Source organism: Bos taurus, chromosome 10 (assembly GCF_002263795.3).
Source record: "Bos taurus isolate L1 Dominette 01449 registration number 42190680 breed Hereford chromosome 10, ARS-UCD2.0, whole genome shotgun sequence".
Taxonomy (NCBI): Eukaryota; Metazoa; Chordata; class Mammalia; order Artiodactyla; family Bovidae; genus Bos; species Bos taurus.
In genome coordinates, this window is record NC_037337.1 from 67,337,792 (window position 1) to 67,359,922 (window position 22,131).

The 22,131-nt window shown below is 40.5% G+C and overlaps 1 protein-coding gene across 3 annotated transcripts in view; it reads right to left on the reverse strand.

Annotated features, from left to right (window-relative positions):
* Positions 1-772: 772 nt before the first annotated feature.
* GCH1 (GTP cyclohydrolase 1) overlaps positions 773-22,131 on the reverse strand; it is a 61,994-nt gene continuing 40,635 nt past the window's right edge. The window contains exons 3-6 of one of the 3 annotated variants that reach the window (XM_002690949.7): positions 18,293-18,348; positions 10,153-10,184; positions 8,804-8,888; positions 773-7,964 (exon numbers count right to left, since the gene is read on the reverse strand). In XM_002690949.7, the coding sequence (XP_002690995.1) occupies positions 7,838-7,964; positions 8,804-8,888; positions 10,153-10,184; positions 18,293-18,348 (300 nt within the window). In that variant the 3' untranslated portion in view covers positions 773-7,837. The other 2 variants (XM_015473212.3, XM_059890872.1) reach the window with 2 other exon arrangements.

Here is a 22,131-nt window from a genome sequence, read left to right on the forward strand (position 1 = left end):
TGCACACTGATATGACAGCTGTCACAATACAATCTAATAGAATTGTTTCAAATGAAGTTAAAGACAAGTGCTACTAGTACCAGTCAATCCTAAAGGAAATCAGTCATGAATAATCATTGGAAGGACTGATGCTGAAGCTGAAACTCCAATACTTTGGCCACCTGATGTGAAGAACTGACTCATCTGAAAAGACCCTGATGCTGGGAAAGATTGAAGGCAGGAGGAGAAGACAACAGAGGATGAGACGGTTGGATGGCATCACCAACTCGATGGACATGAGTTTGAGTAAGCTCCGGGAGTTGGTGATGGACAGGGAAGCCTGGAGTACTGCAGTCCATGGGGTCACAAAAAGTCGGACACGACTGAGCGACTGGACTAAGTGCTGGCTTATAGGAAAAACTGAATAAACTTTTTGCCCAAACCAATAGTTAAAGGTTCACGAGAATTCATTGTTGACCTATTGATGTTTTAAGTACACGAGATATTTCTAATGTTCTAATTATCTTCTAAATATTAAATTTATATGGAAATTCTGCTAAAATGATCAAGCATTGACATAAGTCACCTTAAGCCCTCTGTTAGAAGGTGATTTTGACAACTGTTTAGCAAGAAAAAGATAAGATTTTGGATGAGAACTTCAACCTCACATGCTTCTTGCTCACAGATGAGTCAGCTTTCAGAAGGACCTAGCAATGAGAAGTTTTGCCTGAGATTAGATATGCTTAAAGTTACTTTCCAAATGACCACTGTGAAATAATTACATGGTCCCTGGTTGTTTTATTTATTTTTTTTTTTGAGTTTAAATGCGTTTTATTTTTAGACAACCTACATGACACGTTTTCTCAAAAACAATGCCTCCGCTCCAAATAAATCAACGTTCAAAACAAATGAAGAGCTCGAGATGACATCAGTCCCATCTGTTTAAGTCCTAGTAATCACTGGTGTCGATATTGTCATGAACCATCACTTGCAGGAAACCAGCTTCACAAAAGAAGCCTACAAGAAGTACATCAAAGATTACATGAAGTCAATCAAAGGGAAACTTGAAGAACAGAGACCAGAAAGAGTAAAACCTTTTATGACAGGGGCTGCAGAACAAATCAAGCACATCCTTGCTAATTTCAAAAACTATCAGTTCTTTATTGGTGAAAACATGAATCCAGATGGCATGGTTGCTCTGCTGGACTACCGTGAGGATGGTGTAACCCCATATATGATTTTCTTTAAGGATGGTTTAGAGATGGAAAAATGTTAACAAAGTTGGCAGTTACTTTGGATCAATCACCTGTCGTCATAACTGGCTGGCCACTGCTTTTCATCCCTGGTTGTTTTAAACTGATTTTTACTTACTAGTGTTTCTGTTTCTCATTCAGTTTACCCTTAGATTTTACAAGTGACATTGCCCTACAAAAAGAAAAGTCTCCATAATGAAGTATACCAGTCAAGATCAAATATGACTTTAAAGATTAGTGTCATCACATGGGTGACATGAGAAACCTCCAAAAAGACAAGTATCTTTGTCTATACATTTGGCACATTTTCAAATATATAAAAAGAGGAGAAACTCATTCTAAAACCCGGAGAAAATTAACAAAACCTAAGTATGACAGCCTCAGAGGAAGTTTTGATACACACCCTGGCATTTCATCACAGCTCTCCCTCAACACAGCCTTCTCAGCACTGATCAACAGCCAAACCACAGCTTTCTGGGCAGCACGGTCAGTTCCCAAAGTTCAAGGATTTCTCAAAAGGTCAGAGTTGTGGACACATTGCTCAAACCAAACAAGAGAATGTGAAATAAGAGGAAAAGTGGATGGACACATTAGGGCCTTGCACTGCATGTGCTAGGAGTCATCCCAACAGGATTTGTAAGCAAGTCATAACTACACCATTATAGAAAGCATTAAAAGAACCTCAACCTAAGACTGGGTGTGTCACTCACTTCCCTCCAGTCAGCCAGAGCCTGGTATTCATGCTTAGAGGGCCATGGAAATGTAAGTAATTGAAGTCAGGCACACAAACACTCCAATTGGCCCATCTAAAACCCTGGAATTCCCCAGAATCAGGCCAGCAAAGTGATGTCCAGACTTGTGGGATTCACCATTTCCAGTCCTACAATAACACTTCCTCCTTAACTCAAATCTTGAAAGCCAAGGAAACCACCATGATGAAGCCAAGGAAGTCATGTGGTAGATGTTTCAAAACTGAAGCCTGTCCAGAAAGGACAGACCTTCCCAAAAAAGGAGGAGTGAACTCTGTTCCATATGTGGGAGGATGACTCTGAGCTACGAAACAAAGGAGTGCTATGTCCCAGGTGAAGGCTGAGCAGGACCAAACTGGGGGGCGGCGGGGCGGGCTGCCTCAGGAGTAGAGTACAAGGTCATGGAGGAGTGCTGTAGAAGAAAATAACCCTTCTCTTACTCTCAGCTGAAATTTCCCTTGGTTGGACAGCCATAGACATTCCAGCATTTAACATTTCTTGGGGGTAAACATAGGGCTTCTCAAGAGCAAATGACCAAATAAATGGTAAAAGATAATATGGAAGAAAGGGAACAAGAGTGAATCTACAGCTTTAAAAAGGCTGTGAAAAACACATCAACCAAAAAAAACAATCTAAAGAGGAAATAAAGAAAATAATTCCATTACCAAGTAAAAATCTTGGAACATGAATGATTTTTATGGCAGTGAAACTACTCTGTATGATACTATAATGGTGACTACATATTGCAGATGGTGATTGCAGCCATGAAATTAAAAGACGCTTCCTCCTTGGAAGGAAAGTTATGACCAACCTAGACAGCATATTCAAAAGCAGAGCCATTACTTTGCCAACAAAGGTCCGTCTAGTCAAGGCTACGGTTTTTCCAGTGGTCATGCGTGGATGTGAGAGTTGGACTGTGAAGAAAGCTGAGTGCCAAAGAATTGATGCTTTTGAACTGTGGTGTTGGAGAAGACTCTTGAGAGTCCCTTGGACTGCAAGGAGATCCAACCAGTCCATTTGGAAGGAGATCAGCCCTGGGATTTCTTTGGAGGGAATGATGCTGAAGCTGAAACTCCAGTACTTTGGCCACCTCATGCGAAGAGTTGACTCATTGGAGAAGACCCTGATGCTGGGAGGGATTGGGGGCAGGAGGACAAGGGGACGACAGAGGACGAGATGGCTGGATGGCATCACCGACTGGATGGACATGAGTCTGGGTAAACTCCAGGAGTTGCTGATGGACAGGGAGGCCTGGCGTGCTGTGATTCATGGGGTTGCAAAGAGTCGGACATGACTGAGTGACTGAACTGAACTGAACATATTATTATACATTTGTCTAAACCCATAGCATGTACAACACCAAGAGTGAAACCTAATGTAAACAGTCAACTTTGAGAGACTATGATGTATTGGTGTAGGTTCATCAGTTGTAATAAATGTACCACTGTGGCTGGGGATGTTGATAAGGGGAAGCTGCACATGAGTAGGGCAGAAGGTATATGGGAGTGTGATTGCCGGATTACATCGTAACTCTATTTTTAGTTTTTTGAGGAACTTCTGTATTGTTCTCCATAGTGGTTGCACCAATTTACATTCCCACCAACAATGTACAAGGGTTCCTTTTTTTCCACACCATCTCTAGCCTTTATTACTTGTAGATTTTTTTATGATAGCCATTTTGATTGGTGTTAGGTGATACAGTATTGTAGTTTTGATCTGCATTTTTCTAGTAATTAGCGATATTGAGCATTTTTTCATATGCCTGTTGGTCAACTGTATGTCTTTTGGAAAAATGTTTATTCAGGTCTTCTGCCTATTTTTTTTTTCCATATATATATATTGAGATGTACTTGGGGCTTGGATATTTTGGAAATTAATCCGTTTTCAGTCACATGATTTGCAAATATTTTCTCTCATTCCATAGGTTGTCTTTTCATGTTGTTTATGGCTTCCTTTGCTGTGTAAAAGTTTAATTACATCCCATTTATTCATTTATACTTTTATTTCTATTATTCTAGAAGGGAAAGGGAAGTCACTCAGTTGTGTCCGACTCTTCACGACCCTATGGACTGCAGCCCACCAGGCTCCTCTGTCCATGGGATTCTCCAGGCAAGAGTACTGGAGTGGGTTGCCATTGCCTTCTCCAATTACTCTAGAAGATGGATCCAAAAAAATATTGCTGCAATTTGTGTCAGAAAGTATTCTGCCTATGTTTTCCTCTAGGAGTTTTATAATATCTGGTCTCTAGTCCATTTCGGGAGAAGGCAACGGCACCCCACTCCAGTACTCTTGCCTAGAAAATCCCATGGATGGAGGAGCCTGGTAGGCTGCAGACCATGGGGTCGCTAAGAGTCGGAAACGACTGACTTCACTTTTACTTTTCACTTTCATGCATGGGAGAAGGAAATGGCAACCCACTCCAGTGTTCTTGCCTGGAGAATCCCAGGGATGGTGGAGCCTGGTGAGCTGCCATCTATGGGGTCGCACAGAGTCGGACACGACTGAAGCAACTTAGCAGCAGCAGCAGCAGCAGTCCATTTTGAGTTTATTTTTGTGTATGGTGTTAGAGAATGGTTTAATTTTATTCTTTTATTTATAGCTGTTCAATTTCCCCAGTACCACTTACTGAAGGGACCGTCTTCTCTGCTGTATATTGTTGCCTTCTTTGTCATACATTGGCCATAAGTGCAAGGGTTTATTTCTTGGCTCTGTTTTGTTTCACTGATCTGTTTTAGTTTTTGTCCAGTACTGTAGCTTTGATTGCTGTAGCTTTGTAGTATAGTCCAGAGTCAGAGGGCATAATTTCTCCAGCTCTGTTCTTTCAACCAATTCAGTCTTTAGTGGGAAAGAACTCAGAAGCAGCAGCTTGGGCTTATTGGGTAGCTCACTGTTTTATTGACACCTGTGAGTTGAGGTTTTCAGGAATGTTTTAAGAATTCCCTAGTGGCCCAGTGAATAGGACTCTGCACTTTCACTGCCAAGGGTGTGGATTGGATCCATGGGAGGTAAACTAAGGTCCCACAAGCTGTGTGGCATGGCCAAAAAAACCCAGGAATGTTTTGTTCTTTCCTAGCTTAGGTGATTAGGTTCACTATCTATAGGCTATCAGATCCTTCAAGGAGAAGCAGGCCACTATAGTGGCCCCGGCTCCTGGACAGGCTGACAATCAGTGAGGGCTGGGGCCTCTGCCTACTTGGAGTGGGGAATGGGAAGACTGCCCAAGAGATGGATTGATGAGGTCACCAGGCATGGACAGAAAAGTGGCAGCAAACTTTTCCTCCTCCTTGGAAGTTTCCAGGCAGGCTCTTCCCTATGAAAGAGAGAGAAACTCTTCTACTCCCTGCACTGCACAGCTCCCTGCCCCAGCCAGCTCTTCCCTCCTCAGCTGCTCCCACACAGAAAGCAGTGCCAGTTCTCAGGAGCTGCAGTTACCCAAAGTTAGGCTTAGAACAGGGACATGAGGGTCATTCAGATTCCTTACTCTTACCTTAGATCTCCCCTTCCCATTACTGCAGGAGGGTGAGGAAAGTAATACCCAAAGGGAGACAGAGAGCCGGGGGTAAATTTATGTTCTGGGATTTATAATCTAATAGCTTGGTGGCTGAGAGAAGCCATTATGAAGGGTATCTTTGCTAAAATAGAATGCAATAAAAATAATTGAGTGGTTCAAAAACAAACTATTTTCACAAGAACAAAGTCATAACAGTTTAATAATTTAAATAAAACCAACTTCAGGAACAATATACACCATACATAAAAGTTGAACAATTAAATTGAATAGTGTATTTAAATGCATCAAATTCTTAAAAACTTCTGAAATGAACTCAAGGCCACAGATATGAAAAGGTAATTTTGAATAACTTACAGACCAGAGTAAAACAGACAAGGTAGTTACTCTGCATTTACCAATACTCTAGACTGATACCATGGATATTTTAAACTTTTATGAGAACACTTCTAGGGAATCTTAAAGAGTTAAAAAGGAATACAATTGATTTCAGGAAGATGAATTAACAGCTAACAATTTCTTTGGTCCTCCAAGTCACAGCTGTAAAAACTTTAAAATATTAAGCATGAGATGAATGTTAATTCTATCTCTGTCTAAATTTTAAACAGGATAATGTCTATATCAGGTTAGATTTTAAAAGGAACTCAGAATCAACCACCAAACTACTTTAGAAACTCCAAATATAGAAAAAAATAAAAGGAACTAGAAGTAGGGAAGAGTTAAAATTTAAAAAAAACACACACAAAAACCCACCTCTGCCATCTTGCCCTTGCATAAGCCAAACAGCATCAGAGTGGCAGAGACAGAACTGCCAGAGTTACAGCAAGTATGGAGTTAATCCTTGTTAAGGTAGCAGGATAAATTTGAAGAGCACAGTGTCAGCCTTCTCCATGTCAGAGACTTCTCCATGGAATAACCGTGTTTGTTTTTGCAGAGAGTTGGGGTTTTTAGCTGTTGTTGTTTGTTTCGATTTGGCCCACACTGCCCCAGTGGAGGAAATTTTAAGATAATCATTAATAAGGCAGCAGCTTCCTGGACTAAAAGACCTATCCCACTTGAACAGTCACACCAAAGATAAGATCCACTTGGACCACACGGGAAACTAGTATACCAGTTTCCAGTATTTCACACTCATTCCAGAAAATGATGGTGCATTTTCACAGACACCAACAAAATCGTTTTCATTAGACATGGGACAGAGCTCAAAACAGTTCAGTGTGCAATCTGCATTCTCTCACGCTCCCGGAAGCTATGGTTCTGCAAACCTGAAAATGATGGACACTTTCAAAAGTTTCTGTAAATACTTAGAAAAATATTTGATAGGTTAAAAAAATTTTTTTTTGCGGCATCTACAAGGAACTCACAAAGTAAGCTCCCAAGAAAAATGAAAAGGTAGAACTGTGAGAACTAGTTATTTGCAATGTCAGGACTAAGTCTTATAAAATAATGGCTTTTTTAAAAAAAAAGGCAAAGGTATCTACACTCTAAATGGTGTGATATTCTCCTCAAGGCACAGAGAGTTAAATGTCTAAATCCCTGTATATTGACATGAGAATATACTCGTAAACAACTCCAGGAACTAATTTCCTGTACTTGAATTTTAAAAAGAACAGAAGGTAGAAATTGCCTTTTTAACTCATAGTGAAATTAAAATACATAGATATTCCACTTACCTTCCCTTGGTGACATGTTACAACTGGATAGTTTAAAAAATATATAAAAAATAAAGTGTCACTGGTGGTTAAATAATCATGATTAAAGTGGAGCCTTTTGGATTTTGAATTTGCAGAGCAATGCTGCACACTGTATATAAATTATTTCAAGCATGACACCATTTTTGTTTGGAGAGGGTAAAATAAACATACTGACCATAATTTTCTCCCATTCCCAACATTGCTATGCTTCTGAATCAAATTACCATACTCTGAACAAAACACACGAATCCTTCTCCCTTCCCAGCACCCTCAGGTTACCTGAAAGGCAGGGGTTTTATATAAGTAACTTACACTATCCTGGAGAAGGGAATGGCTACCCACTCCAGTATTCTTGCCTGGAGAATTCCAGGGACAGAGGAGCCTGGCGGGCTATAGTCCATGGGGTTGCAACTTACACTATTGGCAGTTTTCTTGAATGTTGCCACTAAAAGGTGGCAAGAAGAAAATTCAGGGCTCACCCCTTAATTAATTACTTTTATTTGACTTGCTATAAATAATTATTAAATACAATTAATGACAAAGATGAGAGTTCACATCTGTAACAACTGGAAGTGGAATGTACAAACAATTAAGACCAGACAAAACAACGCTTCTAGCTGCACGATCTGAAAATCACGTGGCACAAGCTGAGGCTCAGCTCTTGATGAGGCTCAGAAACTCTTCCCGAGTCTTCGGGTCCTCCCGGAACACCCCCAACATTGTGCTCGTCACGGTTCTGCTGTTCATTTTCTGCACTCCTCGCATTACCATGCACATGTGTCTATGAAACAAGGCAACAAAGGTAGTCCATGGAGTAGACAGTTGCTGGTTTGGTTTTTAAATAAAGGCAGCCCAAAAGATTAAATCACAGTTATCAAGTATGTCAAAGTGTCACTTCTTAGATAAATTTGTTCTAAAACATCTTTTTAAGTTCCTAAGCCTTACAGCTTTTATTGTTGTCAATGGTTGGGTCCTTAAGGCGTCCAGTCAGAGGAGGAAAAGTGGAATTTTCTTCCTGGGTGAAACTAATACAAAGGTCTACAGAGATACATAACTTCTAGAGAAAAAGAAATTCAGAGTTCTCACTTGATCCATCTTCAGGACCAAGTCAGCACTTAGCTGCTGCTGAGTCGCTTTAGTCGTGTCCGACTCTGTGCGACACCATAGACGGCAGCCCATCAGGCTCCCCCGTCCCTGGGATTCTCCAGGCAAGCAGCACTTAGCTAGCCTAGGTGTTCAGAGAAGTACTGAGGCACACTGGTCTCACCAAGCGGGATCCAGAGAACGGTGACCAAAGTGGGTGAAGTTAGCCAGCAGTGCACAAAGAATGGGTGAAAACTGCCCACAAGACGTACATAATCCTCAGAATTCAGAAGACGTACATAATCCTCAAATTTCAGAAGAAGTGTCTTCAGTTGCCCTTTTTACTTGTTTTTAGGTACAACTCTTTATTGTTTAAATATGTGACAACATATTTGGAAAACTCTGCTCAAAGAATCAAAGAGCTAAAGAAATCATTAGCTGTTACTGTTGTGTACATTCACTACACCTAAGCCTATGACTCCCTACACCTCCAACCCCAAAAACCACTATGACATTATTAAATGCAAACAGACTTACGTTGCTTCAACCACGACCCCCACTCCAGCAGGTCGCAAGGCCTCTATGATTGCTACGGCAATTTGTTTCGTAAGGCGCTCCTGAACTGTGGATGTGACAAGGAGCTCAGTGAGTCTGACACGAACAGACAGCTGGAAGCTTTTGCTGTTTCTAGAATATTTGAAATCTTAAAAGCAAGACTTTGGTGAGGTTGAAGAGCCACCACCTTTCACCAATGTGCTTGCTCTGCGGCCCAGGCCACGGGACGCCCCTGTTCACTTCCCTCGCCTGCAGTACAGGCGCCAAAGGGAACTGAGGAAGCCCCGGCGCCCTCCAGCGCCACTGGAGGGAACAGATTAGAATGACGACTGTCTCTTCCGTGCGCACAAAGACCGACAGAATCCTGACAACCAGCGCCCCACGTACGGAGAGCAAAATAAATGAATACACAGCTTGCAACAAGATTAACAAAGGGGCTATAGTCCAATTATTAAATTGCTCTTAGAGCCATGTTGACAACCAATGATTTAACCTAAATTTTCCTGTGCTGAATAAACAATATCTTTGAAAACATAAGTGTTCACTGCAGCACTGCATTTATTTGAAAATTGACAAAATCCCCAAATATCAGAGCAGGAATTGGTTAAATCATGCCACAGCCCAGCTGTACAATGGAATGCTGAACAGTCAGCAAAATAAAAGACATGGTTATGTGTATGTGAAAAAAAAAAAGTTTAAGATTTGGTAAGGGAAAAAAGGGTGAAGCCTGTTTTCAAATACATAATAAAAGTAAGTTGATTTTTTAAATGTTGGTATATGCAATAAAATATGAAAGTGAAAGCATTAGTCACTCAGTCTTCTCTGACTCTTCACAACCCCATGGACTGTAGCTCATCAGGCTCTTCTGTCCATGGGATTTTCCAGACAAGAATACTGGAGTGGGTTGCTATTTCCTTCTCCAGGGGATCTTTCCGACCCAGGAACTGAACCCAGGTCTCCTGCATTACAGGCAGATTCTTTACCATCTGAGCCATTAGGGAAGGTGGAATCTGCAAATACAATGATTTTTTCTGGAAGCCTGAAATATAGTAGACTTTCTCTTTCTGTTTTATATTCCCAACAAGGTTTTTTTTTTTACTCTTTCATTTATTTATTGTGTGCCATGCCATGCGGCTTGAAGGAATCTTAGTTCTCTGATTAGGGATTGAACCTGGGTCACCACAGCGAAAGCACCGAGTCCTAACCATTAGACCACCAGGGAATCCCCTTAATTTTTATAAGACATATATATTACACTTGTAGTAAGAACAAAAAATACTTTTCCCTTAATAAAAAATGATTTTCTGTAAATAAAATAGTTTAAAAGTTACCTTGTAATCTTCTACTGTAGATTTCTACAATCCTAGAAAAGAAAGAATTGTTTTAATTATAAATTGAAGTGAAACTTGAAGCCTTCCCCGTAAGTCTAAAGAATAATTGCTTTATTGAAGTAATTGTAGGGTGTGGGCAGTGGATAAATGCTTAGAGGAGAAGGATACAAGTGAACGAGAAGAGGGAGGTCAGAAGGAGACCACCAACCACAAAAGTGGTGCTTGTGAAGAGTGAAGAGTGGTGCTTCCCTCAGTCTACAAAGACAGAAAGAATGAAGTGTAAGCATTCATTGAGGAAAAACAACAATTAGAGGTGAGTAATTTTCAAGCTTCCAAATCATCAGTTTTAGAGCATGTCTCAAGTGTTCTAATTAATCATATTGTTTAATCAGAGCTTAAAGCTCAAGCTAAAAATAAAGACTTTTAATTAATAGCAGACCAACGTCAACTATGTACCAACTAAACCTATTAGGATAATCAGATTAGAGTTAAACAGACTTCTTCAGACATCTCTTTATAATACATAAGCACACAGTAATCCCCCGATAGGAGCCCCTGATCTCAGCTTGTAACAGTCTGTCCAGTGATGCATTCCCTTTCAACACCTTTTCTTCTGGCTGTAAAACATGGAGATAGTCACAGAATTACACATTTGAGGATTGCAATTCATGTGAAGGATCTTTTCTTTAAAATTTGGCCTTTTAGTCATGAATTTGGACTCAATTTAAGGATCAGCTCACCTACAAGTGAGTTACAGCCCTTTCCCCACTGTGCCATTCAGACAGAACTGCCATTCAGCAAGAACAGATGACTTGCTTCTTTATTACTTGTGACAGCCAATGAAGGTAGTCACAGGTAGGCCGCCAGTCTAACAGGAACGCCTCTTACCTTTCTCTGCCACCCACGGTGCCTGCCTGTTGCTGGTTGACAGTGGCTACTATGCTGAAAGAGCGTCATTTGTTATTGACCGTCTACTGTGTGTGTATGCGAGTATGTGTCAAACAGCGGTCTTATACCCACAGTTTATAATTTCTTATTCCTAGTTTATTCTTTTTCAAGTAAGAAATAGGTACGGAATCCCTGTCTTCTCAGCATTAAAGAGAATCATCTAGTGTATTGTCAGGCCATTCAAGATGGCTGTAGTCTTGCTTTCTGGACGTCTGCTCAATGAGGCCCTGCTTCTCTCACATGACTATCCAATTCTCTTAATTACAGAGCTTAATCGGTAACTGCCTCTGTGCTTGCCCAACACTCAGTTGCTGGTTTCCCTGGTAACTGATGAGCCAACCTGACATCAATTCCCTCTATAAATGGTAGCCTGCTTCTCCCTGAGTAGCTAAGGTGGCTGCTGTGCACAATGAGGTGTTGTTCCAGGACTTTGCTTTGAACTCATAAGGCTCCCCTGTGCACCAAACTGTTGATATCTCTGTTGCTGTTTTGGGGCTTGTTCTTCTGTCTTGAGGCTGGGCAATCGCAAGGTTTGCAGGCCTGCAGGGTGCAGCCCAACAACTGCCAAGCCAGTCAAGGCCGAGGAAACTACCACGAATGCAGAGATATCAGGGAATGTGGATGGGGATTGCAAAGTTTTGGGGGAATCCTGAGGTGGCCATCCACGAGCAATGTGGGACCCTGTGGCCACTGACCACCATCAGAGATGCCTGCTTTATACTTCCCCCAATGAGTGAAATGTTGATACACCTTATATCATATGCTATACCAAGATATATAAGTATGCCGTACCAAGATATCATTACAATCTAGTTTACCATATTACTGGAATCAACAGTTTTCAGTTTTAATCTAAACTACTTTTGTATTCTTAAAGTAAAGCTCCTTGGATGATAAAAGTTTTTTGATAGGGTTTTTATGACTATACTCATAATTGAGATTAGTCTATAATTAAACAGCTTTGTCAGGCTTTGTCATCAGGTATAGGTAGCTTTATCTAATACAGCTTTTTAGGTTTTTTCACACTCTTGAATTACTAACATGAAAGTCAGTGGTTATGCTAAAGTTTGAAAAAATGCCAACTACACTAACTAGGTTTAGCCCCTTCTCTGCCACCCCTCTTCCAATATTAATTTTACTTTTCCTAATGGTTACTAGCTTATCTAGGTTTCTAATGCTTGGCTCATTCCCATCCATCTTTTTCTTTAATCTTTGAGTAAGTTTTTAAGAAATTTTTAAAGAATATGTTTGGTTATATAACCTCTCATCTCCAGATAAAATTATTAAACTTATAAGCAATTATGATAGGTCATGCTTTCAGCTTGTCACCATTGAGTAAGATGCTAGTTGGGGGTTTGTCATACATAGCCTTTACTTCATATATAGCCTTTACTATACAAGGCAATAAGGTATATTGCCTTTATACTCTTGAGTTTTTATCATGAATGGACATGGAATTTTGTCAAATGCTTTTGTACATCTATTGAGACGACATGGTATATCCTTTAGGGCTTCCCTGATAGCTCAGTTGGTAAAGAATCCACCTGCAATGCAGGAGACCCCAGTTCGATTCCTAGGTCAGGAAGATCCCCTGGAGAAGGGATAGGCTACCCACTCCAGTATTCTTGGGCTTCCCTGAGGCTGAGCTGGTAAAAAAAAAATCTGCCTGCAATGTGGGAGACCTGAGTTTGATCCCTGGGTTGGGAAGATTCCCTGGAGAAGGGAAAGGTTACCCACTCCAGTAGATCCTTCTGTCCATATCAAAGGTTGGGAGGTAATTAGTGTTCTTATTCCTTCAGGTTTGTCAGCTACTCTATGCATTTCAGCCAGTTCATGTTTTGTTTCCATTTGATGATGATTCATGACTACCTTTAATTTTTTTTTTGGCCAAGCCACACAGCATGTGGAATTCTAGTTCCCCAACTAAGGATCAAATCCATGTCCCCTGCATTAGAAGCACAGAGTCTGAACCACTGGACCACCAGGGAAGTCCTCATTACCACTTTTATTATACAACCTTCTCAAAATAAGAGGACCCACTTTATCCCCTCTGACAAATTTTGCCTTAATTTTAATTAGCATTTTATTTTTTTAAAGGGGGGATAGGGTTGGATACATTTAATCCAACGAGCCAGGTGGCTCAGTGGAAAAAAACCCACCTACCAATGCAGGAAATGCGAGCTTGATCCCTGGGTTGGGAAGATCCCCTGGAGAAAGGAAAGGCAACCCACTCCAATATTCTTGCTGGAGAGTCCATGGACAGAAGAGCCTGGCAGGCTACCAGACCATGGAGATGCGAAAGAGTCAGACATGACTGAACATGCACACACTTACTGGTCTTATAAGATCTGTGCTAGGTCTCTTTCTCTGTATTACAATATAATATATTATATATAATAATAATATATAATATATTATATGTAATAATATATATAATATAATAACTCTGTATTATACTTTCTCTCCTCTTGCTCCTCTGGCAACTGGGAAAGTAATCTGCTGATACTTTTACAGGAAGAACCCATGGATGGTATAATTTAAGCTTTGCAAATCTTAGAAGTGTTTCTGATGCCTTCATATAATTTGACTTGACAAGCTAGACTTGATACCAGGCTACAAATTCTCAAGTGTGGCTAGAGAAAAAAGGAACAGAACAGCAAGAAACACAGCCAGGTTATGGTGGGACTTAGCTAAAGTAAGAAGCTTGAACTTTATTAAGAGCTATAGAGCTATGAAGGGGAAGCACTATCAAACCCACACTTGAGAAAGAACATTCTAGCAGCACATGAGAGCGGAGCTAAGGATCCTAAGAGATGTGAGGACAGGAGTTAGGAGTTTAAAACATAATCCAGGAGGAACATCAAGGTCCCAAGAGTAGCAGTAAGGATAGCCAGCAAGCAGCATGGTGATGTGAGGGAAGCGGGGGTGGTATGGGAGGTCAGTGAGCATACAACAGCAAGAAGGGGATTCCTCCTCACTCCTCACCCCAAAATACATATAGCAAAGATCTACATATAAAAATAAGGTCATAAAAATAACCCCCCAAAACATGAATTTATGACTATGCAAGTTTTAAACTTCGTGAAAAAGGATAGTAGAAAACAAGACAAATGATAAGCCTGGAAAATGATTCCCAGCTTTACTATTCAGAAAGCTCATATAAACCAGTAATAAAAAGACAAGCAACCTAACTGAAAAATTAGCAAAAACTAAGATCAGAAAGTTTCTGAACAAATTCAACCTCACTCTAAGTGCAAATTAAAACCTTAGGTACCAATTTTTACTTACCTTATTTGGACTTCAGACCCTTGAATGTTTGCCAGTGTTGGCAAAACAGTAGAAAAACACATGCCGCTAACCTATTATCAGAGTACAGATCTGTAGGATCTTTTCTGGAGAGCAATTTGGTAATATAAACAATTTAGCTACTCTCAAGCCAGTAATCTTATTGTAATCTTATAGACAAAAGTAAGGAAATAGATAAAATGTATCCACCAACAGTTTTTCCCCTCATTTTTGACAAGTCTCAAGCTGTAGGCTTAAAGACTGGTTAAGTGAATTATATTAAAGAAATACTGGACTTCCCTGGTAGTCCAGTGGTTAAGTATCTGCCTGCCAATGCAAGGAACATGCGTTTGATCCCTGGTCCGGGAAAATTTCACATGTTATGGAGCAACTAAGCCCCTGTGACACAGTTACTGAGCCTGCTCGCTGCAACTAGAGAGCAGCCCTTGCTCGCCAAAGCGCAGACCCAGCTCTGCCAAAAGTAATTAATTTTTTAAAAATACAATGTGGCCATTAAAAGGAACTTGGACTTTTTAGACTAAAAGATGTCCAAGGAATTTCAAGGAATTTTAAGTTTTTTTTAAAAAGTAGTAGTGAATGTAGGACATGATCCCCTTTTGTCTTATTTAGCGAGTAGTTTTAAGGCCACATGTTTGCACTGAAATCTTCCAGAAGGATAGTGAAAGATCTCTAGTGGGGAATGGAAATAGGAAAGAAATGTTTTCCCTTTACTCATTCACTTGTATTTAAGTTTAACTGGCACGTTACTTTTATAAGAGAAAAATGAGAAAAAAAAACATTCCCTTTGTAATCTAATCTACCGTTGTTAACTATCTCCCAGTCTGAACCTCTTGGATCAATCGACCTGCTGCCCATCCACTGGAATATGCCTTGCTCCTACCCTCTGATTTGCCTTTGGCTATTCATTAACTATACCTAGAGGCACTTCTCTTCTGTTCAGAACTCTGCTCAGCCCTCCGCCCCTAGGTCTCCTCCACCCTGCCAGGCCATAGCCATCGTGGGTCCTCTGCACCCAGGGCTCCTAACCAGGCGAGCCTGTGGCACCTGCTGGCTCTCCTAGAGGGTAGTGGCCATGTCCTACTTCTCTCTAGCAACCACAGTAACTGGCACAGTGTCCTTTCACAGTAGTTGTCCAACAGCTGAACCATAGCCACGTGAGGCACTACAATTCATTGTGTTCACTCAATTATTCTAAAGCAAGAAAACGAATACATCTTCAACGGATTTTCAGCAACAGACGGAATTTCTATTCAAACTAAATTTACTCTAGAATTCTACCAGGGTTAAACCAGATCAACTTACTTCTGGCATTTTCTTGTTACTTAAAGCTTTACTGTTTGATATTTGACTTCCCTGGAAATGAAAGGTCATTCATTTGAAGGCAAGCATATAACAAACTTCACATACAAGATTAAAATGAGCGGTGAAATTTTCTAAGACATTCAGCTTTATTCCTTTTCATTCCCTAAATATTCCCAACTTCTTATAAGGAATAAGCAGTTGGGTAAGCAATCCAATAAGCAATTGGATAATATCTTAGCCTTTCATTCCCTAAATATTCCCAACTTCTTATAAGGAATAAGCAGTTGGGTAAACAATCCAATAAGCAATTGGATAATATCTTAGCCTTTCATTCCCTAAATATTCCCAACTTCTTATAAGGAATAAGCAGTTGGGTAAGCAATCCAATAAGCAATTGGATAATATCTTAGCCTTCTGTTTTATTTAATAGATTCTTTATTTAAAATCTTTACAAAATATCTGAAACTAACATACACTCAGTTCTTTGGTTCCTTTTTTTGGTGTCTTACGTTTTAATCCTATTCGTGTAAGGACAAATCCCCATGCTAATAATTAACTCCTTTGTATTGTTCATAAAAGCTTAATTATTGGAGAGCTTTTCCTCCCATTAGAAAAGGAAAAAACCAAAGGCTATTGTCGTTCACCCTCAAGTCACCACTTTTTCCAGGACCTCACTAGATCACTCTCACACTCATTTTTATAAGGTGCTGCCCATGGTCTACACACAGTGAGGTCTTCTAGAGAAGACTGCTTACATTAAGACCACAGTCTAGTGTGGTCTGCCAGGCTTTTTACAGTATAAAAACTATCTATTTTACACCTTTCACACACAGAGAGTCTAATACAGGAGGGAGCAGGGCCAGGATTTCTATAAGAAGTCTAGGACTGGCAATCTTGCTGGAAACGTGGGTACCAGGGGGCTGGGCCTACCACTGCATTTGCACAGCAAGCCTGCTGAATTTAGACTATGCATTATAAAACAGTAAGCATAACCAATTATAATAAAGACACGTACTCAGTTGATATAACTTTATCATTTGGGAGTAAGTTATTGGTGAGGAGGTTGCTAATAGAAATTCTAATAAGGTGAATTACCCTACCACCACCACCAGTGCTATTTTTCAGCCACTCCTTGGCACTGCCATTGGATACAGATCACTGAAAGACACCAACATGCTTGCATATTTGTATTAAGAGCCTGACTGCAATAAAGCAAAAGTTATGATTTAAGTACATCCTTTCATGGTACCAAGGAGCCCTGTCTGGTTGTGAGATTGAGGAATGAGGTCAGAAACTAGGGAAGTTAAATTCTCTCTTCTACCTACTTTCTCCTTAATCCCTAGAAGAAATAAGTAAGAACATGGAAGTGAAAACAAAGGGAAAAGAACAGCTGTGGAGAGCAGGTGTCGGACTGCTGGGGTGGTGTTTACAGCGTCCAACACAGAACTGGAAAGGATTTGAGCCACCGTTTCACGATCATCTAAATAGACAAGAAGCAGGAACATATCAGAGCCACAGGATAGTTGGTTGGTCACAAAGGTATGTTTATTTCAATTTTGATATGGTCGCTTTCACCTCAGTCAAGTTATCCAAACTTAGCTTGGTTTATTTTTAGAAGGAGGAGGTCAATTACTGCATTTCATTACCTACTCCTTCATTTTAACCCTCCTCCAATACATACACCTTACAGTATCTGCTCATCACCCAGGAATACAAGAAAACTACACAAAAGGGTATTTAGGTCTGGCCCCCAGTATTTCACTGTTCCTATCAGAGATATATAAACACTAACCCTCAGGTTGACTTCTAGCTAAGCACAGGTGACCATGCTGGTATATCACTTCTTTCCTAAAACTTAAGAATGGTAGTAAAGGCCTGAACCCACGGGATAAAGAGAGAGAAAAAAGACTGCAGCACAAACAGAAACAGAGGAGAGTAAGTATTATCTCAGAATAGAGCTGAGGGGGGAAAAAGAAAGTGAAAAAGTCAAGAAAGGCATAGTCTTGGATCTGAAGAGTTAAAGGAACCAGAAGTGAACCAACTGGCCCTGCAGGACCCAGAGAGAGGCATGGAGGTACCCAGGCACAGTGGAAAGCAGGGCTGAGGCCAAAGGTGGTTCGTTTAAAAGTCAAAAGTACAGTGCAGTGCAGTTACACCTCTGCCCAGGTTTCCTCTCTCACCCCTCTTAGCTAAACCACCCTTAAAGAATGGGAGCTGAGCTGTACTTACCTTCAGGGCCTCTCCAGTTAGGAAGGCTCTGCCGAGAAAGGCATGAGGTAAGGCTTCAAGGCTGAGCAGGTGGGAGGTGGAGAAGGAAGGCAGGCCAACAGGGGAGTGAAAAGAAAAGGGCATCTGTGTTTCAGGCCCTCTAAGTATGTCTTAGACAGACTATGTATATATATATATATATTTATATATATGTATATATGTGTGTCTATGTATTATCTCTGCAACCATAAAGTAAGTTGGAATGTGCCTTCCAAGTGAGATCCACATGGATCAAGAGACAAAGCTTGATAAGATTCTCACCATGCAGGGACAGGTCCTATAAACCTGTCCTCTTGTTCACTACAGTCATACTTACCGAGCAAGTTTGCTGAGGCCAAGAACTTGCTTGTTAGGAAGATAACCGATATGGACCTTCAGAGAAGAGACAGAAATCATGAACTAAGTGAGACACAGTACTTCTTTGTGGTAAAAGGAAATAATGCAGTAACTTACTATGTGGTTCAGCACAGTGCAAACATATTTCTAAAACATCTAGATACTTTAAGATAGAAAATGAGGCACTTGCATAAATAATTAAAAAGTACATAAATGAAATAAAAAGGAAATAAGAATGATTTTTAATAAAATGACAAGCTTGAAGTATGGTCGTGGTATTTCCTGGTGAAGTTAAACTCTGGATACAATTCTTAAAATCCTTCCTCTGTTGAGAGGAAACTTTCTCAGGAAAGCGCAAATTATCCCACAGCAACATTAAAATGTAGTTAAGAAAGCCTCCTTTAAATGGCTGAAACTGTAACTATAAATATTGCCATTCCACACATCATGGTGGCCTTGAATCCCACCCTGTTGCAGATCTCTGTTGCACAGAAAGAGGGTACCCATGCCCTTTGTCGTGCTGGGAAGCCCCATTTCTAAGCTGCTGGAGAACACCATCCTCCTGACAGGGAAAAAAGGACACAGTTAACAGCTGGGACTCAGGATGAACCTGAATCCTAAGTCCTAAATTCTTGTGGGACCTACTATAAAGCAAAGCCACTTCTATAATCTTAAAGAGCACTGGTTAAAAAAAAAAAAAAAGAGGACTGATTAATATCTAGCATGAAAATGTTACCTTTCAGTCAAGTGCTAAGTATGAGAGGACATTAAATTCTCCAAAAAGATTAATAAATGATCATTTATAGGCAATCAATTTACCTAATATAAAATGACTGATTCATTTGCATGACAATTTGCCAGCCTTAGTTGCATTTGTTCACCTAATATCTACTGTACACTTGAATAATCAGTAATTAGTCATTTTAATAACTAATTAGTCACTAGTCCTAGTATAGGTGCTGTGCTTTGGGAGTCTGAGAATACCAACTCATCACCTTCCTGGTCAGCAGAAAGAAAAAATAATGTAGCACCTGGACACTGGGTATAACAAAGAAAAATTAGAGTGGAAGCTTCCCCATAGAACCAAGATACAGAAGTATCATCGAGATTTACATACTTATATGCAGAGCTATAATTTGTTTGCAAAATTTTTAGTCTTCCTTAAGATCCCATCATCTAAGTGACCACTTTAGACAATCATCACTGAATAATATGTTCAAAAACAGAGCTAATAAGAACACAGACACAGAGGTAATCATAGCAGAAGGAAAAGGATACAGTGGAGAGAGACTGAGTACAGGATCAGGCTCCTGGGTTTGGCCCCAGCCAAATCACTAACTCCCTATGTCTTCTTGGACAAGTCATAGCTTCCTAGGCCTAATTTTCTCACTTAAAAGGTAGTGATGAGCTCACACGTTCCCTCATTTTTTAAAATCCTGAACCCTACTGTCACAGCCCAGCATCATTAATTGTGGAACTACCAGACCACATATGCTTCCTGATATGATGGAGGACAGAGTTCTCAGCATCCCAGTGAACTACTCTATTCAAATATATTTTTAAACTTAAGAAGTTTTAGATCGAATCTAGTATATAGAAAAATCCAAAGACTGAATGGAGAGCAAATTCAGAAACTGAGAGGCTCTATAGAACAACTGGCCTAGTTAGTTGAGTACGAGAATGTCATTAGGGCGGACAGGTGGGTGGCTGTCAGGGGAGACTATCTTAAAATAAGAGACTTAAGATACGTAACAACCAAATGTATAAGGCTTATTTGGATTCTGGTTTAAACCAACCAACCACAAGACAGTTGAAACACCTGAGAAAATATAATATGGATTAGTTATTAGATGCTATTTAGGAATTACTGTTACTTTTGTCTGGGCTTCCCAGGTGGCACAGTGGTAAAAACAAAAACAAAAAAAAACCCGCCTGCCACTGCAGGAGATGCAAGAGATGCTGGTTTAATCTCTGGGTTGGGAAGATCCCCTAGAGGAGGAAATGGCAACTTGCTTTAGCATTCTTGCCTGGAGAATCCCATGGACAGGAGCCTGGCAGGCTCCAGTCCATGGGGGTTGCAGAGTTGGACATGACTAAGTAACTAGAACATGCACACTTTTGTCTACTGTAGTGCTACTATGGCTAAGTAAGAATATTCTAGAGATGTGTATTAATAATTAGTAGTGAACAGTCCTGTTGTCTAAGATACTTTAATATATTAAAGGACTTACTGCCAACTTTTAAGGTTGATAATCCAATCAGAGTTATATTTCTCAAAAAAAAAATCCTTATCTTTTAGGGAAATATGCTGGAAGAAATTACAGAAAAAAAAATGTCATATAGGATTTGCTTCAAAACAATCCAGTGGGGATGTATATATTAATAGAACAAGACTGGCCCTTTACTGACAACTGTTGAAACTGGTTGATGGGAACATGGAATATTACATACTAATCTACCTATTCTTAGATATGTTTGAAATTTTCTACAATAAAAGGTTTAAAAAGAGATGCCACTACACACACATCAGAATACTAAACTTAAAAACACTAAAAGTGCCAAATGTTGATGAGGACTCATTAGAGTAAATGAAATGTAAACTGTACCAAAGTGTTACAACCAATTTGGAAAACTAAAAGTCAGATTTAATAAGTTGAACACAGGTATACCCTGTATCCGCAGTTCCACTCCTAGGTATACTGCTAAAGAAATGCATTTGAGAGGTGGGTCAAGATGGCAGAGGAGGAGGATACGGAGCTCAGCTTCCCCCACTCCCCAAAGTCACATCAAAAATCCGTCTACACATGGAACAATTCACACAGAAAACCAACTAGAAACTGACAGATTTCTTATATAACCAAAGCTATAAGAAAGATCCCCATGTAACCAGGTAGAGATCTGATTATAAAAAAAAAAAAAAAGGCATCAGGGCCAGTGCCCCTAGGAAAGAAGGTCCACAGGTGCAGACCCTCCCCCTGCAGGGTCCGCTGCCTACTGGGAGGTCTGCTCAAATAGAGAGATGGGCTGGAGCGGCCTGGACTCTGGTCGCAAGGAATGTATACATGTAGCTTACTAGCAGTCAGTGAAGAGAGACTGGCACTGGCTCCACCTGGCCTCCACACTTCGCAGTCCAAAATGCTTGCTGAGGGAGGTAGGGGTGCGTGGGACGAGTGCTGCTAGGACAGGTGATTCAAAGAAATGGAAATATATCCATCCTCTTGGGTTAGAAGGATTTTTATTGTGAAAATGGCCAAATGCCTCCAAATACGTATCTACAGATTTAGTGCAATCCCCAGTTCAGTTCAGTCGCTCAGCTGGTCCGACTCTTTGCAACCCCATGGACTGCAGCATGCCAGGCCTCCCTGTCCATCACCAACTCCAGGAGTTTACTCAAACTCATGTCCATTGAGTTGGTGATGCCATCCAACCATCTCATCCTCTGTCATCCCCTTCTCCTCCCATCTTCAATCTTCCCAGCATCAGGGTCTTTTCAAATGAGTCAGTTCTTCATATCAGGTGGCCAAAGTACTGGAGTTTCAGCTTCAGCATCAGTCTTTCCAATGAACACCCAGGACTGATTTCCTTTAGGATGGACTTGGTGGCTCTCCTTGCAGTCCAAGCGACTCTCCAGAGTCTTCTCCAACACCACAGTTCAAAAGCATCAATTCTTCAGTGCTCAGCTTTCTTTATAGTCCAACTCTCACATCCATACATGACTACTGGAAAAACCATGAGTGAAGTGAGTGAGTGAAGTCACTCAGTCGTGTCCGACTCTTTGCGACCCCATGGACTGTAGCCTACCAGGCTCCTCCCTCCATG